Below are 15,191 nucleotides of genomic sequence, written 5' to 3' on the forward strand. Positions count from 1 at the left end.
TGCTTCATCACTGTAGAGAATGGAAAGACTGACCACATTGCTTCATCACTTTGGAGAACAGATAGATTGACCACATTGCTTCAACATTGTAGAGAGTGGACAGTCTGACCACACCACTTCTTCATTGTGGAGAGTGCATAGACTGACCACATCTCTTCATCGTTGTAGAGAAAAGACAGACTGTTCACACCGCTTAATCGTTGTGGAGAATGAAGAGACTGACCAGACCACTACATCAATGTAGAGAATGGACAAACTGACCAGACTACTTTCATCATTGTAGGGACTCGATAGTCTGATCACACTGCTTCATCATTGTAGAGAAGAGATAGAATAACCACATCCCTTCATCATTGTAGAGAATGGACAGTCTGACCATACCACTTCATCATTGCAGAGAATGGACAGAGTGACCACATCGCTTCTTCATTGTAGAGAATGGACAGACTGACCACATCGCTTCATCACTATAGAAAAAGCATAGACTGACTGCACAGCTTCATCATCGTAGAAAATGAACGGACTGACCACACCGCTGTTTCAATGCAGAAAATGGACGGACTGATCACACTGCTTCATCATTGTAGAGAAAAGACAGACTGACCATATCGCTTCATCACTGTCGAGGAAGCACAGACTGGCTACAATGCTTCATCACTGTAGAGAATGGACAAACTGACCACACCACTGTTTCAATGCAGAAAATCGACAAACTGACCACACCACTTCATCATTGTAGAGAACAGATTGACTGACCACACCACTTCATCATTGTTGTGAGGAGACAGACTGACCAGGCTGCTTCATCACTGTAGAGAATGGACAGACTGACCGCACCACTTTTTTTAAAATTCATTCGTGGGATGTGGATGTCGCTGGCAAGGCCAGCATTTGTTGCCCATCCCTAATTGCCCTTGAGAAGGTGCTGGTGAGCCGCGCCTTGACAACTGAGTGGCTTGCTTGGCCATTTCAGAGGGCAGTTAAGAATCAACTATATCGCTGTGGGTCTGGAGTCACATATAGGCCAGACTGGGTAAGGACAGCAGGTTTCCTTCCCTAAAGGACATTAGTGAACCAGATGGGTTTTTATGACAATCCAGTAGTTTTGTGGTCACCATTACTGATACTAGCTTTTTATTCCAGATTTTATTTAATTAACTGAATTTAAATTCCCCAGCTGCCGTGGCGGGATTTGAACTCATGACTCTGGATTATTATTCCAGGCTATATTGTAGAGAAGAGACATAGGAACCACACCGCTTCACCATCATAGAGAAGAGACAATCTTATCACACCGCTTCTTCATTGCAGAGGATGGACAGAGTGATCACATCGCTTCATCATTATATAGAGGAGGCAGAATGACCGCATTGATTCATCACTAGAAAAATGAGAGACTGACCATATCGCTTTATGATTGTGGAGAGTGGACAGACTGACCACACCCCTTCATTGTAGAGTGAAGACAAACTGACCACAATGCTTCATCATTGCAGAGAATGGACAGAGTGACCACACTACTTCATCATTGTAGCAAGTGGGCATCCTGACCACACCTCTTCATCATTGTATTGCGAGACAGACTGACAACATTGCTTCATCACTAGAAAAATGACAGACTCATCATACGGCTTCACCGTTGTAAAGAACGGAAAGTGTGACCACACCACTTAATTATTGTAGCAAGTGGACAGATTGACCATATCGCATCATCACTGTAGAAAAAGGATAGACTGACCACACAGCTCCATTACTGCAGAAAAAGGACAGAATGACCACATTGCTTCCTCATTGTAGAAAGTAGACCAACTGACCACATCCTTTCATCATTGTAGAGAAGGGACAGACTGACCACACTGTTTCATCCTTGCAGAGAATGGGCAGAGTGATCTCACCACTTCATCATTGTGGAGAATGGACAGACTGACCACACCACTTAATTATTGTAAAGAGTGGATACATTGACCACGCCGCATCATCATTGTAGAAAATGGACAGACTGACCACACCGCTTCATCATTGTAGAGAAGAGACAGACTGACTACAACATTTCATCACCGTAGAGAAGAGACAGACTGACCACATCGCATCATCATTGCAGAGAACGGACAGACTGACCACACCGCTTCCTCATTGTGGAGAGTGGACAGATGACCACATCGCTTAATTATTGTAGAGATCGGACAGACAGACCACACCGTTTCATCACTGTAGAGATTAGACAGACTGACCACATCACGTCATCACTATAGATAACGGACAGACTGACCACATTGCTTCATCAGTAGCCTAAATCTTCAAAACCGTTAGTGTATAGCGAGTCGGCAACTTAATGGACTGTCTTCTCAACAGAATTGTCCTGATGCTGAAGATAAGACACTACCGCCTAGAAATTATTGTTGACTATTACTTAAACACAGCAAGTTTGGATGCTGTTTATTTTATCAGAAGCGTTTAATTTAATCGAGCTAAAGCTAGGACAGAACAATGTCACATTAAGAGAATCGTTCCATTTTAAGAACCATGAGATTGAGAACATTAAAAGTCAACAGCTTTATTCTAAAGCCAAATTGATCACCAGATAATAAGTTTTTTATGATTGAATTGACACAACACCGATATGGTTTGACACAATTTTCAGCAGGGACTAGCCTTTAGTTATTGGCCACTGAGTTTGATCTCTTCTTGTAAATAGACCTAGTGTTCACTGACTTTCATTCAGAGCACTGATAAATAGAAATAGTTGAAATAAATGGGTCAAAGGACAAGCTAATTTCTCAGATGATGCTTTGAGAAGCCAAATGGCCTATGTCATTGGAGCCAATGTTTGTTCTGAGGTGAAATTTTTGAAGCAGATGTTTAACTTTCTTGTGTCCGATGTTAGCTCAGCCAGTTGGGTGAGTACACTTGAGTGGGACTTTTGGGACTGATCTTGGATTTCAGTTGACTTTTCGGCCTTTTGTGTTCAGTTTTTTGCCTTAGCTACAGCAGTGTAACACATGACTTGGTTCTTATTAAGAAAAGAGACAATAGGATTGAACCTGATGTTGGACACTGACTTCCTCCAATCCGCCTTTCCTTCAAATATAGCTGAGAATTGTAGTTTGGATGTGATCTCAGACTTGTATTTCAGGCAAGCGGATGACCGGGTTTTTCTAATTGGGATTTGATAGAGATGTCCTTTTGGTTGCCTCATCTTCCCATCTGCCAAAGTCTTTCACTTTGCTTAATACTGGGGTACATGTTTCATTAGACCGGTGATGTAAGTGAATGGCAGTGTGCATCTGATTGGGAAATAGTGCTGTGCAGCACTATATATGAACTGTTTTGTTTGGGCCCTGGTGAAATCTGGATTCTTTGACTGAGATTTGAGATGCAAGTCCAGGCTGGCAAACATGCAGAGATTGATCCTTTTTGCCCAGTACAGCAGTCAAGACTCCTTTTGAGATGTCAACAAAAGGCTGATTGGATGGGGTGGTGAGATGTGATTACTGGTGCTTTGAATGCTTTACCACTACCATGGGGAATTTGTCAATGCTGAATTGAAAGAGAGGTTACAATTTCATTGCTAGAGCCTATTGCAAATACATCACCAATGCTGTCACAATCCCACTGAAAGAAATCAAGCAAGGGATGGATACAGATTTGTTCACTGCCTGCTCATTAAAAATAATTCACATAGCTAGTATGTCTATGTAATTACCCCTGTACAAATACCAGTAATGATGCACAAGTCCAAGGTTTTTCTAGATTTGTTTGTGATTAAAGTTATTGATGGGTCTCCTGTAGAACCTTGTATTCATGCAATTCAAAGCAGAAGCACCAGTGACATATCCCCCTACTGCATAATACTAGTAACAATTCTGTTTACAGATAACAGACCCTTTTTCATTGGGCGAGGTGTTCAGCATCTGCTAGAATTTGCTTATTACTGAAAAAAGACCTGACATTTTAACAACAAATTTGGGGGGGTTGGGGGGGGGGAGTTAAATATTTTTAACTTATGAAGCAGAGAGTTACTATCAATCCTGCTATTTGTCCCTATAGCTAAGGCCCCTTTTAAAAATAAGGATTAAAACCATTACAATTTGCAGCACAGAGGGGGCCATTCAGCCTAACAGGTGTGTGCTGGCTCTTTGCTAGAGCAATCAAAACTAATCCCACTGCTCCATGGTCTCCTCATATCCCTGTATCTTCCTCTGCTTCAAATATTTATCCAATTTTCTCTTAAAAACACAACACTGAACTGCATACTGTGTTGGCAGTAAGCTATCAGTCAGACAATAAAGCGGTCTGGTTTGTGAAATTGGTTTCAAGATTGGGGTTAAGGCACACTGCTGTGGTACATTTAAGGGAGTTTTACTTTGCATCTGACCATGACATACTTAACCTGATGATACTGGCAGACTAATATGGAAAAGTAGTTCTCATGTAGAGATGAGCCCGAAAAGTAATTCTTTTACAGTTAGTCTACATTTGTTTAAATACCTTTTAGTTTCAGATATTTCTGTTGTTACAGTGTTTCTGAATGATTCTTCAGATTGTTAGTAAATTGTCTCTTTCCATGTTGCAGACCAACCCAGGACCAATTGTAAATGGATGTTCCCTGCCAGTTGAGAAGAGATCTGTGTATTGCTACAATTGCGCACAGAGAGGACATTATGGCCACGTAAGCTTCAAACGTTGTTATATAAAATCACAGTGCTTCAAGTGTAATGCATCTTTGTTCATTGTAATTAAAACAAACCCAATGACTGTAAAATTGCATTTCAGATGCTTGCCAGAAAGTGCAATCTGAAATGTTACTGTTTTAAAGAATTCAGTTTCAAAATGTGTTTACACAGATGTTGCTGCCCATTTGCAGCTCTGAAATCAAGGTGCCAATTACTGATGACTTCCAATGCATTGACACCCAGCGGGCGGGGAGAAAGAAGGGGAAATTTGCATAAGCAATCAGATATTTTCATGTCTCCCAAATTGGGCATGAATATCATGTTTATCTTTATACTAAAGAACAGTGTTTTGGTGATTTGCAGGAATGCTCAAGCAAATGGATGCATAATCATACCTTTCCTACATCACCATTTGTGTATTACTATGATACAGAGCACGACATAAAAAGGAGAGAGTGGAGGATACAGAGAAGGGTTGAAGGTTAGTCCTTTTTAATGTTGGACATGTAACTGGCCTCAATCTCTGAAAAGAAACTGATCAGTCATGAATTCTTGATTGTAATGCGTGTTGCAACACCAACATAGAGCTCTCGAATGTAGGAGCACAGGTTCCATCCCCAGTCTCAACTGCGCTGCTGTATGGAAGCTAATCTGAGGAGCACCGACAGCAGGCTACTGTCACAGGACTGCTAAAATGCAGCTGAAGAGCAGCCTGGGAGGAGGAAGTGCATGACCCAGGGCAACTTGTTCAGGAGGCGAATAGAAGGATTTCATACCCTCAAAAGAGGGGGAAGACCTTGCAGTACATTGGTGCTCCAGTATGTCGTACCAGGTTTGGGGCTGCCATTTCCAATGGAGCGAGTTCCCATTTTCTCATGGGCAGACACCTGATGAAAAACAAAGAATTGAATTTGTTAGGTGAATCATTCAGCATTTTACACCTTGTAACAGCAAATATGAACAAGATTGCAAATCCCATATTACCGAGAGAATGATGGGGGATGTGAGGGAAGAGGAAAGATACAAATATTTATGAATTAAAAGTTTATACACCAAGAAAACAAATATCAGATAGCACTTTACACAGTGGTGTAGTGGTTAAGATAATAGGAACCGGGGGAGGCCATTTGGCCACTCGAGCCTGTTCTGCCACTCACTTAGATCATGGTTGATCTGTACATCAACTCCATTTACCTGCCTTTGCTCCATATCCTTTGATAACTTTGCCTAACAAAAATCTATCGAACTCAATATTGAAAATTTCAATTGACCTGGTAGCCACAGCCTTTTGGGGGTTGCGGGCAGGGGGGTGGGGTGGGGGGGGAGTTTTCCAGATTTCAACTACCCATTGTGTGAAAAGGTGCTTCCTGATTTCACGCCTGAATGGTCCAACTCTAATTTTAAGATTTTTCCCCACCAGAAGAACTAGTTTCTCTCTATCTACCCTATCAACTCCCTTTACCATTTTAAACACATCAATTAGATTGCCCCTCAACCTTCTAAACTCAAGGGAATACAAACCAAGTTTATGCAACCTAGCACTACTAGTATTGATAACAAATTAGCCTACTGGTTATAATACTGGACTAGCAACCCAGAGGTCGCGAGTTCAAATCTCACATTGCAAGTTGTGAAACTGAGTTCAATAAATCTAGTGGACTGGCACCAGAAAATGACCATGAAGCTACCAGATTGTTGTAAAAACCCAACTGGTTCACTAATGTCCTTTAGGGAAGGGAACCTGTCACCCATACCCGATCTGGCCTACACGTGACTCCAGACCCCCACACCATGTGGTTAACTCTTAATGCCCTCAGGGAAACTAAGGATGGGCCGTAAATACTGCCTTGCCAGAGTTTCCCCATCACAAGAACAATATTTTTTAAAGTAATGACGCAGTACATATAAACTGTGTTTATTGGAGAAAATGTTTTCAACTAGTTTGAATGCAGCAAAGAAAATGTGACAGTTGTAGTCTATGGCTGGAACCTTCACTTTTCCAATTTGTATTTTTGACATGATCACAGCACATACGAAAAATAATGAAAGTCAAGTTTCTTGAGTGTTATTTTTTTAACTGTTTCCCCTCCAGAACTTCAAGATGCTGGGCTTCTGGAAATCAACTTTCCAACTAAGAGACGCCGCAGGGAGGCTGCAGGTGAGGTTTCACTTTCCAAGAAAACAAGGAAAAAAAAGAAGAGAGAGCTGCTGAAGAAAAAAAGGGTAGATCAAGAGGGAAGAGAGGTCATGAGAAACAGTTGGACGGCAAAGCACAAAGTGAAACGTCGCCATCAGACCTTTCCCAAAAGCATCAGTGAAGGTGTTGAAGAGGATTTTCCAAGAGAATTTGCAGCTCACTCAGTAGCAATTAATGTCCCACAGCACAAAACCCATCAGAGCCCTCTGTTGTTTATGCGCAGTAATATCACACAGACTGAAGGACATCTGGGTCCAACAAAGAGAAAGCACACGGGAGAGACTATAGAGCTAGCACGGAAAAGGAGGAATAAGGCTAAGAAAACAAAAGTACGTGTCAAAGGAGAGACGCTGTCAGTCCCAGATAATGCTTTAATAATAAAACAGAAACAAAAGAAGCGCAAGAAACATTCTTAAATCAAATCACAGGAATCTGTAGACTAATGGTTGCATTTTATTCTGGGAGCAGAACAGTTACACAGCACCAATTAAATACTTGTTTTTAAATGTAAAAATCATGGTACTAATTCACTGTGACACGGAATTCGGGTTCGCACCCACACAAAGAGTTCCAGATGTCGGCCAGGCCATTAGGTGAGGCTAAGCAGAGGGAGGGTGGGTAAATTTTGACAGTGATTCATCCTGGGCTGCTTTTAAACCCCCTGGGGAGAGAGAGAGGCACTGAAGCCTGAGTGCAGGCCGTCTGTACAGCCTCTATGCCCAGGTCTGACATACAGTGCAAAGGAAAGAAGCAACTTGCCATTTTCCCATGTGGATTAATAGTTTTGTTTTATGCAGTTTAGATAAATTTTCATGTTTGTTACATGCTGTGTGGTTAGATTCTAGTTTATTCTTTTGGTTACTTACAATCAGTAAAATGACTGCATTGACTTGTATTGTTGCTTGTACTCTCACTTTACAAGTTATTAAATATTTCAGCATTCATCTTTGCACAACAAATTTGTTGAAGCAATATATAGAGCTATATTTTCATCTTCACCACTCAGGTTGCCTGCACATTATATTTTGCGACCTTGTTCTGTTTAATCCTGAGATAATTATCTTAAAGATCCTGCTTTTTAATCTACTTCCTAATTTCTGGAACTCTTTTTACGGGACCTGAATCTTGTCTTTTCCCTAAGTCATCAGTTCCGACATGAACCATGACTTCCACCGGATACCCTGCCTTTTCTTTCTCCTTCTTTAAGAACTTCTGTAGCATTTATGTTGCCGTTCCTTGCACCTGAAAGACCACACTTTAGCTATTCAGCTTTCACGTTTAAAGTTAGAGAAGGAAGTGACTACTCCTGTCACTATTGAATTGCACATTACCATGTGTTCCTGCACTCAACTCCTTTTCCACAGTGTCAGGGAATTGCTCATAGTGCCCGCCCTACCCCCACCACCCTCTCGTTTGTCCTTGTAACAAGTGTTTAATATTGAAAACTTATTTGCCAAGGCAGAGCCCTCTGCAGCTACTTCATATTTTCCAACCCAATGGATGATCATCCATTTCTTTAAACTCTATCTCTGACTACCTGTGGGGTGACCAAGAAAGAAGTTGCATTTATGTGATGTCCCCGAAATGCTTCACAGGCAATGAATTATTTCTGAAGTAATTACAACATTACACTGTTGTAATGTAGGGAAACATGGCAGCCAATTTTCACACAGCAACGTCCCACAAACAGCAATGAGAAAAATAACCAGATGCTCTGCTTCAGCAACGTTGATTGAGGGATCAATATTTGCAATGGCACCGGGGAAAGCTCCCCTGCTTTACTTCAAAATAGTGCCATGGGATCTTTTACGTCCACCTGAGGGGGCAGACAGAGTCTTGGTTTATTGTCTCATCTGAAAGACAGCACTCGCTCAGTACTGCACTAAAGTGTCAGCCTAGATTATGTGCTGAAGTCCTGGAGTAGGAACGTGTGTTGCAGAAAAAATGCTTCACCTCCTGTGACGGAGTGACTCCCACTGTTTCTCAAGCTCAGTAACTTTTAGCTTGAGTGAATACAGCAGGAGACACTTCCTGCAGATCCGTTTGATCAAACCATCCAGGAACTCCACATTCAGGAAGATTAACACAAACATGTGTTGGAGCTGTCATGCCACTATGCCACTATAACCCTTTTAAGCTTCATCTTAACTCATGCAATGCAAATATAAAAATTTACTCTTACATGGTATAAAAATCTGAACGGTGAGCCTAGCTGTTTACAATACTACGGCTTATCCCGATTTCAAGCACAATCGGTCCCTCTGCTCTGTCATCCTCTCGCTGGTTTACTCTATATTTACACATATTCAGCACAATTATATGATTCTATTGGGCCAAGTGCAGGCAATTGGGACTAGCTTAGTGGTATAAACTGGGCGACATGGACATGTTGGGCCGAAGGGCCTGTTTCCATGTTGTAAACTTCTATGATTCTATTTACATCAACTACTGTGCTAATTATAGGGACAAAGTCTTTCCTTTACCAATCGTGGCCCTGTAGCTTCAGGCCAAATGGCCTTTCAGTGCCAAATTTTGAATTGGGCTAAATTTCCTTCCCTTAAAAAATGGTCTTATGCCCTTTGTCTTGTATCAACAAATAAAAAGCAGGTTTCTTTTTTAATTGTCATCACTACCCTCTTCACAAAGCCCACCCTCTATCCTTGTAACTACCACCCCATTTCCAACCTCCCTTTCCTTTCCAAAATCCTTGAATGTGTTCTCGCCTCCATATCTATGCCCATCTTTCCTGCAACTCCATGTTTGAATCCCTCCAATGAGGTTTCCAACCCTGCCACAGTACTGAAGTGGCCCTAATCAAAGACACAAGTCCTCTGTGACCATGGTGCATTATCTCTTCTCTTCCTTCTTGACCTCTCTGCAGCCTTTGGCACGGTCAACCACACTATCCTCCTCCAACACCTCTCTTCCGTTGCCCAGTTCGGTGGGATTGTCTTTCCTTGGTTCCACTCTTACCTATCCGATTGTAGCCAGAGCATCTCCAGCAATGGCTTCTCTTCCCGCCCTCACATCATTACCTCTGAAGTCCCCCAAGGATCTATCGTTGACCCCCTCCTCTTATCTACATGCTGCCCCTTGACAATATCATCTTAAGGCATGGGGTCAGGTTACATATGTGCACTGACTACACCCAGCCATACCTCTCCACCACCACTGTTCAACCCGTCCAATGTCTCTGTGCTGTCTGATTACTTGTCTGACATCTAGCCTTGGATGAGCCGCAATTTTCTCCAGTTAAACATTGAGATGACCGAAGCCCATCGTTGTCAACCCCTGCCACAAACTGCGTTCCCTCACCACCAATTCTGTCTCCCTCCCTGGCCACTGACTCTGGTTGAACCAGACCGTTTGCAATCTCTGCGTCCTATTTGATCCCGAGCTGAGCTTCTGACCCCATATCCTCTCCATCACCAAGACCGCCTACTTCCACCTTCACAACATTGCCTGTCTCCGCCCCTGCCGCAGCCAATTTGCCGCTGAAACTCTCATCCATGCCTTTATCACCTACACACTGGCCTCTCCTGCGTAGCCACCAATCCTCCACCCTCCATAAACTTCAGCTCATCCAAAACTTTGGTGGCCATATCCTATCCTGAACCATCTCAATCACCCCTGTCCTTGCCGACCTATTTGATCCCCCAGTTCCACAAAGCCTCACATTTAAAATTCTCACCCTCGCATTTAAATCCCTCATGGCCTCGACCCTTCTCGTACCTCCTACAAGCGTACAACCCTCCCAGAACTCTGCGATCCTCTGACTTTGGCCTCTTGTGTATCCCACCCCTTCGACCCACTATTAACGGTCGTGCCTTCAACCGTACAGGCCCCATGCACTGGAATTCCCACCCTAAACCTGTCCTCTTCTCCTTTAAGACCCTCGTTTAAACCCCCTCTGACCATGCTTTTAAACACTTCCCTCCTATTTCCTTCCATGGCTTAGCATCCATTTCTGTCTGATTATGCTTCTGTGAAGTGCTGTGAGACTTTTTCTATGTTAAAGATGCTATATAAATGCAAGTTGTTGTTGGGGGTGAATGAGGAAAAACATTTCAATAATGGAGTATTGAGTTTTAATTAATTAAAAAGTAGCTCGCTCACTCGCCCTCATCTTCCACTCAGTGACTCCTTGTGCAAATGAGCAATTGAGAGTTAGGGATAAGATTCTGCATTCATCCAATCAACTCCTGTCCAGCGCAAATGGCCTTGTATTAAAAATCCTGTTTACCATTCTGTGCATACCTAATTGTAGATATGTTTGAATTAGGTTCCCAGTGGGAGTCGACAGATCCCTTGTATAGGACCCCAGTGGGAGTCAACAGATCCCTTGTATAAGACCCGAGTGGGAGTCGACAGATCTCTTGTATAGTGTCCCATTAGGAGCCGACAGATTTAATTGGTTACCCTTCGAAATCTTGGGGTGAAGGGTGTTCATAGTGACACATTTACAGGTTGTGGGTATAGGTGTGTGCTGATTACAGAGGTGTTTTATAAAGACTGAGAGCAGAGGTTAGATTAATGGACAGTATCTTGTATTGGCAGTATTTGCCCACATTCTGAACGCATAAGCTTTCAATGGCTTTTTCCAATGGCTATGGGGAAATAAGACACACTTGAGGTCAATAGCTTGCATACATAGCCAACTGGCCAAGCTCACTGCCTGAATCATATTCTGCTGGCAACTTCTTATAATCTGCTTCAGGACACTGACTAGGATACAACTGTGAAGCTTTGAATGTTCAGGGGACCTGTCAAACATTGATGGTCCTGTATGAGACGGAGGTCTGTATATTCGGAGGATTTTTTTCCCATACATGATCAGTCATAAGACACTGATATTGAGCAGACACGCTGTGAGGGAATCCCCTAGCTCAGTGTTCAGTAGAAATTGCTGACTAGTCACAGGCTATGGCTATACCGTTTTAGCCACGTGCAGTTATTTTAGAAGAAAATGCCTTACTTTCACACAATACAGGTAAATGTACTTCACATGTATATTTACATAACAAACATCTACAACCATTCAGTTAACCAAGGAAGTAAAGAACTCACAATCAAAAAACACTCACACTCTGCTTTTCATCTTACCATTTTACCAACAAACGCACAAAATGGTTAAAGTTCACATGCATACACCATGCAAATATGCGTATTGAGATCACATGCCCAACGACAGTGTCTATTGTTCATCTTTTATTTCCTAATCAGAAATCCAATTAGCCACATGTATCTAGTGGCTAACGAATTGGACAACACTGGTCTAACTTGCCTTCTTTGAAATTGGCAGGGAGCTGGAGAGCAGAGCCCTGTAAACAAGATTACCACAATAAACTAACACCACTATCAAACTAAGCAGGTGTCATTTAGGTGGGGTTGAGTACTTAGATTTCTAGTACCTACACTGTAGTTCTCTTTTAATAACACAGAACTGGAGAAATACACAATAACCATGAAACATTTGCTAATGCACGTGTATGAAAAATCTAATCTTGTTATAATATTTATTACTCTAGTACAGAAAAGCGAGTTCAGTCCTCAAAATATTAACCACATTCATAATGAAGTTGTCACCAGGACAATAAAAATGAATAAACTTTTCCAGTGAGAAAATCTTGAATAACCATCTGTTTATAGGATGCTGTGCTCACTGGTAATTGATGATTAAGCTTTATCTTCACTGAAAACAGTCATTGCTCTGTGAAGCTGAAGTACGAGATGATGTGAGGGGGAAAAGGCCAAAACCCAGATTAAATCCTAGGCCCTGAAGTCTGTGCATGTCATGGATTCATTTTATTAAGTTAAAGGGCCATCCATAATTGTTAATTTTCACAAAGACCACTTTAGGAGTGTAATTAGGATTCCACTTTATGCTTATTATATATGAATTTTTCATTTTTACCCACAAAGGGGGTAATTGCGATTGTTATACACCTATGCCAATTTTCATTTCCATTAAAGTCATTGGGAGAGATGTATAACGGGCGGCTGATCTAATATCATCTGTTTTGCGCTATTGCCCAAAGTCAAAATTACCCCCAAAATTTTTAGGATGGATGGGCCAAGTAAAAGACAGCTGTTTGTTATCAAAGCTAAGAATTCTCCTTTTTAACACTGAACATTCTGTAAGACAAAATAATCCTGTGTCTATGAAATCAACATCTACACCTGAATAGAATCTGTAATTAACCATCTAGGTGCATGGATTTTAGCCCAAAACAAAGCTACGAGCAGGTCTGATAAGTGGAGATGGTACTGCTTTTGTTTCCCTGTGGTAAACAAGCCTCTCACCAACTGAGCCATGGGGTCAACTTGTATCCAAGCCATTCCCTACTGTTTGACTTACACAGAGCTTGCACAGGGGTAAGAAAGAAAGAATTTATGTTCACATAGTGCTGATCACAACCTCAGGACGTCCCAAAGCGTTTTACAGCCAATGAAGTACTTACGAAGTGTGGTCACTGTTATAATGTAGAAAATGCGACAGCCATTTCACAAACAGCATGGTACCATAAATAGCAACGTGATAAATGATCAGATGATCTGTTTTAGTGATGTTGGTTGAGGGTTAAATATTGGACAGGACACCAGAGAGAACTCCCCTGCTCTTCTTCTAAATAGTGCCATGGGATTTTTTACGTCCACCTGAGAGGGCAGACAAGGCCTCAATTTAACCTCTCATCTGAAAGATGGCACCTCCAATGGTGCAACACTCCCTCAGTAGTACACTGAAGTGCCAGCCTAGATTTTGAGCTAAAGTCTCGAGACAGACCTTGAACCTTTTGATTCAGAGGTGAGAATCTAGCACGTGCCACAGCTCACACCCAAGGTAAGGATTCTTTGAGCAGACGAGTAATTCCTGGAAGACCATCGATGAACAAGGTTATTGGTGCCAAGATCTTGTAGAAATAACAGGGTCGATATTCCCGACCCAGAAGCACAGTCAACCAAAGAGAGGGGCGGATACCGGCAGTGCTCCCCACAGACAGCCCCGCCACAAGTGCTGAGGGGCCCCTCCCCCGTAGTGCTGCGCCTCAGGCAGTTGCACTGATGCAAATCGAAACATTTGGTCGTGTTTTACAAAGTGACGGGAAGGTTTGGCCTAATTTTACAGATGTAGTGTCGGCTGCAGGCTGTGGGCAGGCTGCCCCCATAAAAAGAGGGCTTTGACCAGAGTCTCCGTGGAGAACACCATCAGTGTACCGAAGTAGGGTGTCCATGGTCAGGATCGTTCAGGGAGAGCTGGATGAGGAGGAGTCAGATGAGGGGCAGCCGGGCGAGGGGGAGCAGAAGCACTGAAACTCATTCAGGTAGAGCCATTTAGAGCAACCTTACAAGAGACATTCTCCTGCCCTTAATCCACAGCCTTCCCTTCCCTCCCTCAACCATAAATAAAGCATCCCCGAGACACCAGCCCATTATCCATGTGTAGATCCTCTTATCAACATTTCACACAATGCAGGAAGCTCACTTCCCTCAATGAACTCTTCATCTAGATCCAATATGTTTATTTCAAAGAGTTAGAATGTCTCATAATCAATCTAATTCTTTCCACCACAGTTCTTCCCATTTTTAACAGTGGGTGTCTTTTGTGTTTGGTTAACTGGTCTGGTGCTTTGTCTAAGTGGTTCCCCTGAGGCAGGAGGGATAGCAGCTGTGTGCTGCTCTCCTCCTCCAACAAGAAGCCTTCTCTTCTTCCCCGCCGTCACCCCGTTCTCCAGTGCTCAGTGATAGCCCCCTCACTGCTCCCCTCACACACTCTAACTATAATTCCCCCCCACCCCGTCCCCTGAGTGTATGTAGCTGACCTGCGCATGGCAAGTCTTGGAATTGTAACCACTGCCCAGCCAACTGCTTTCTGGAGGTTCTGTGGCTTCTGATTGCTGACCAATTCCTGTAAAGACATGAAGATTAAAAGTTATGTTCACATTCACAGCGGGCTGGGCATCATCACTGTCATCTGCACGGAAAGATCCTGAAAGTTGGCATTTTCAGACGTTGACCAGTTGGGATGGAAGGAAAGAAACCAACAAACCCTCGGGGGGACATGCCCTCCCGCTTCACCATCTCCTGCCACCTCTGTCAAGTTGCCTTGCTGGAGCTGTATTGCACTTTCCTCAAATAGGGTGACTTCCTGATCTGTAGGCGGCCTTCCTCCTGTCTTCTGTTAAATGTTGCCTTCTCCTGCGGAGAAACATTGCACCTTCACGGATATCTGCAACACCAGGACATTTGCAGATCCTTTTCTCCTTCGCATTCAGAGCGGCTGTGATTGCGAGTCTGGTGCTGACTTGCTTCTCTTTCATTCA

General features: G+C 42.8%; 1 protein-coding gene and 1 long non-coding RNA gene across 2 annotated transcripts in view; one reads left to right on the forward strand and one right to left on the reverse strand.

Moving 5' to 3' along the window:
- zcchc7 (zinc finger, CCHC domain containing 7) overlaps positions 1-7,829 on the forward strand; it is a 241,829-nt gene extending 234,000 nt beyond the window's left edge. Inside the window, exons 7-9 of the mRNA XM_067983346.1 lie at positions 4,574-4,669; positions 5,037-5,154; positions 6,766-7,829. Of these exons, the coding sequence (XP_067839447.1) occupies positions 4,574-4,669; positions 5,037-5,154; positions 6,766-7,286 (735 nt within the window). The 3' untranslated portion in view covers positions 7,287-7,829. The remainder of the gene's footprint in view (positions 1-4,573; positions 4,670-5,036; positions 5,155-6,765) is intronic.
- Positions 5,144-14,778, reverse strand: LOC137321123 (uncharacterized). Its single transcript, XR_010962715.1, has 2 exons — positions 14,691-14,778; positions 5,144-5,560 (listed from the first exon to the last, which is right to left on the reverse strand). It is a non-coding gene; the product is annotated as an uncharacterized lncRNA (long non-coding RNA).
- Between the last annotated feature and the right edge of the window lie 413 nt (positions 14,779-15,191).

This window comes from Heptranchias perlo, chromosome 4 (assembly GCF_035084215.1).
Source record: "Heptranchias perlo isolate sHepPer1 chromosome 4, sHepPer1.hap1, whole genome shotgun sequence".
NCBI lineage: Eukaryota > Metazoa > Chordata > Chondrichthyes > Hexanchiformes > Hexanchidae > Heptranchias > Heptranchias perlo.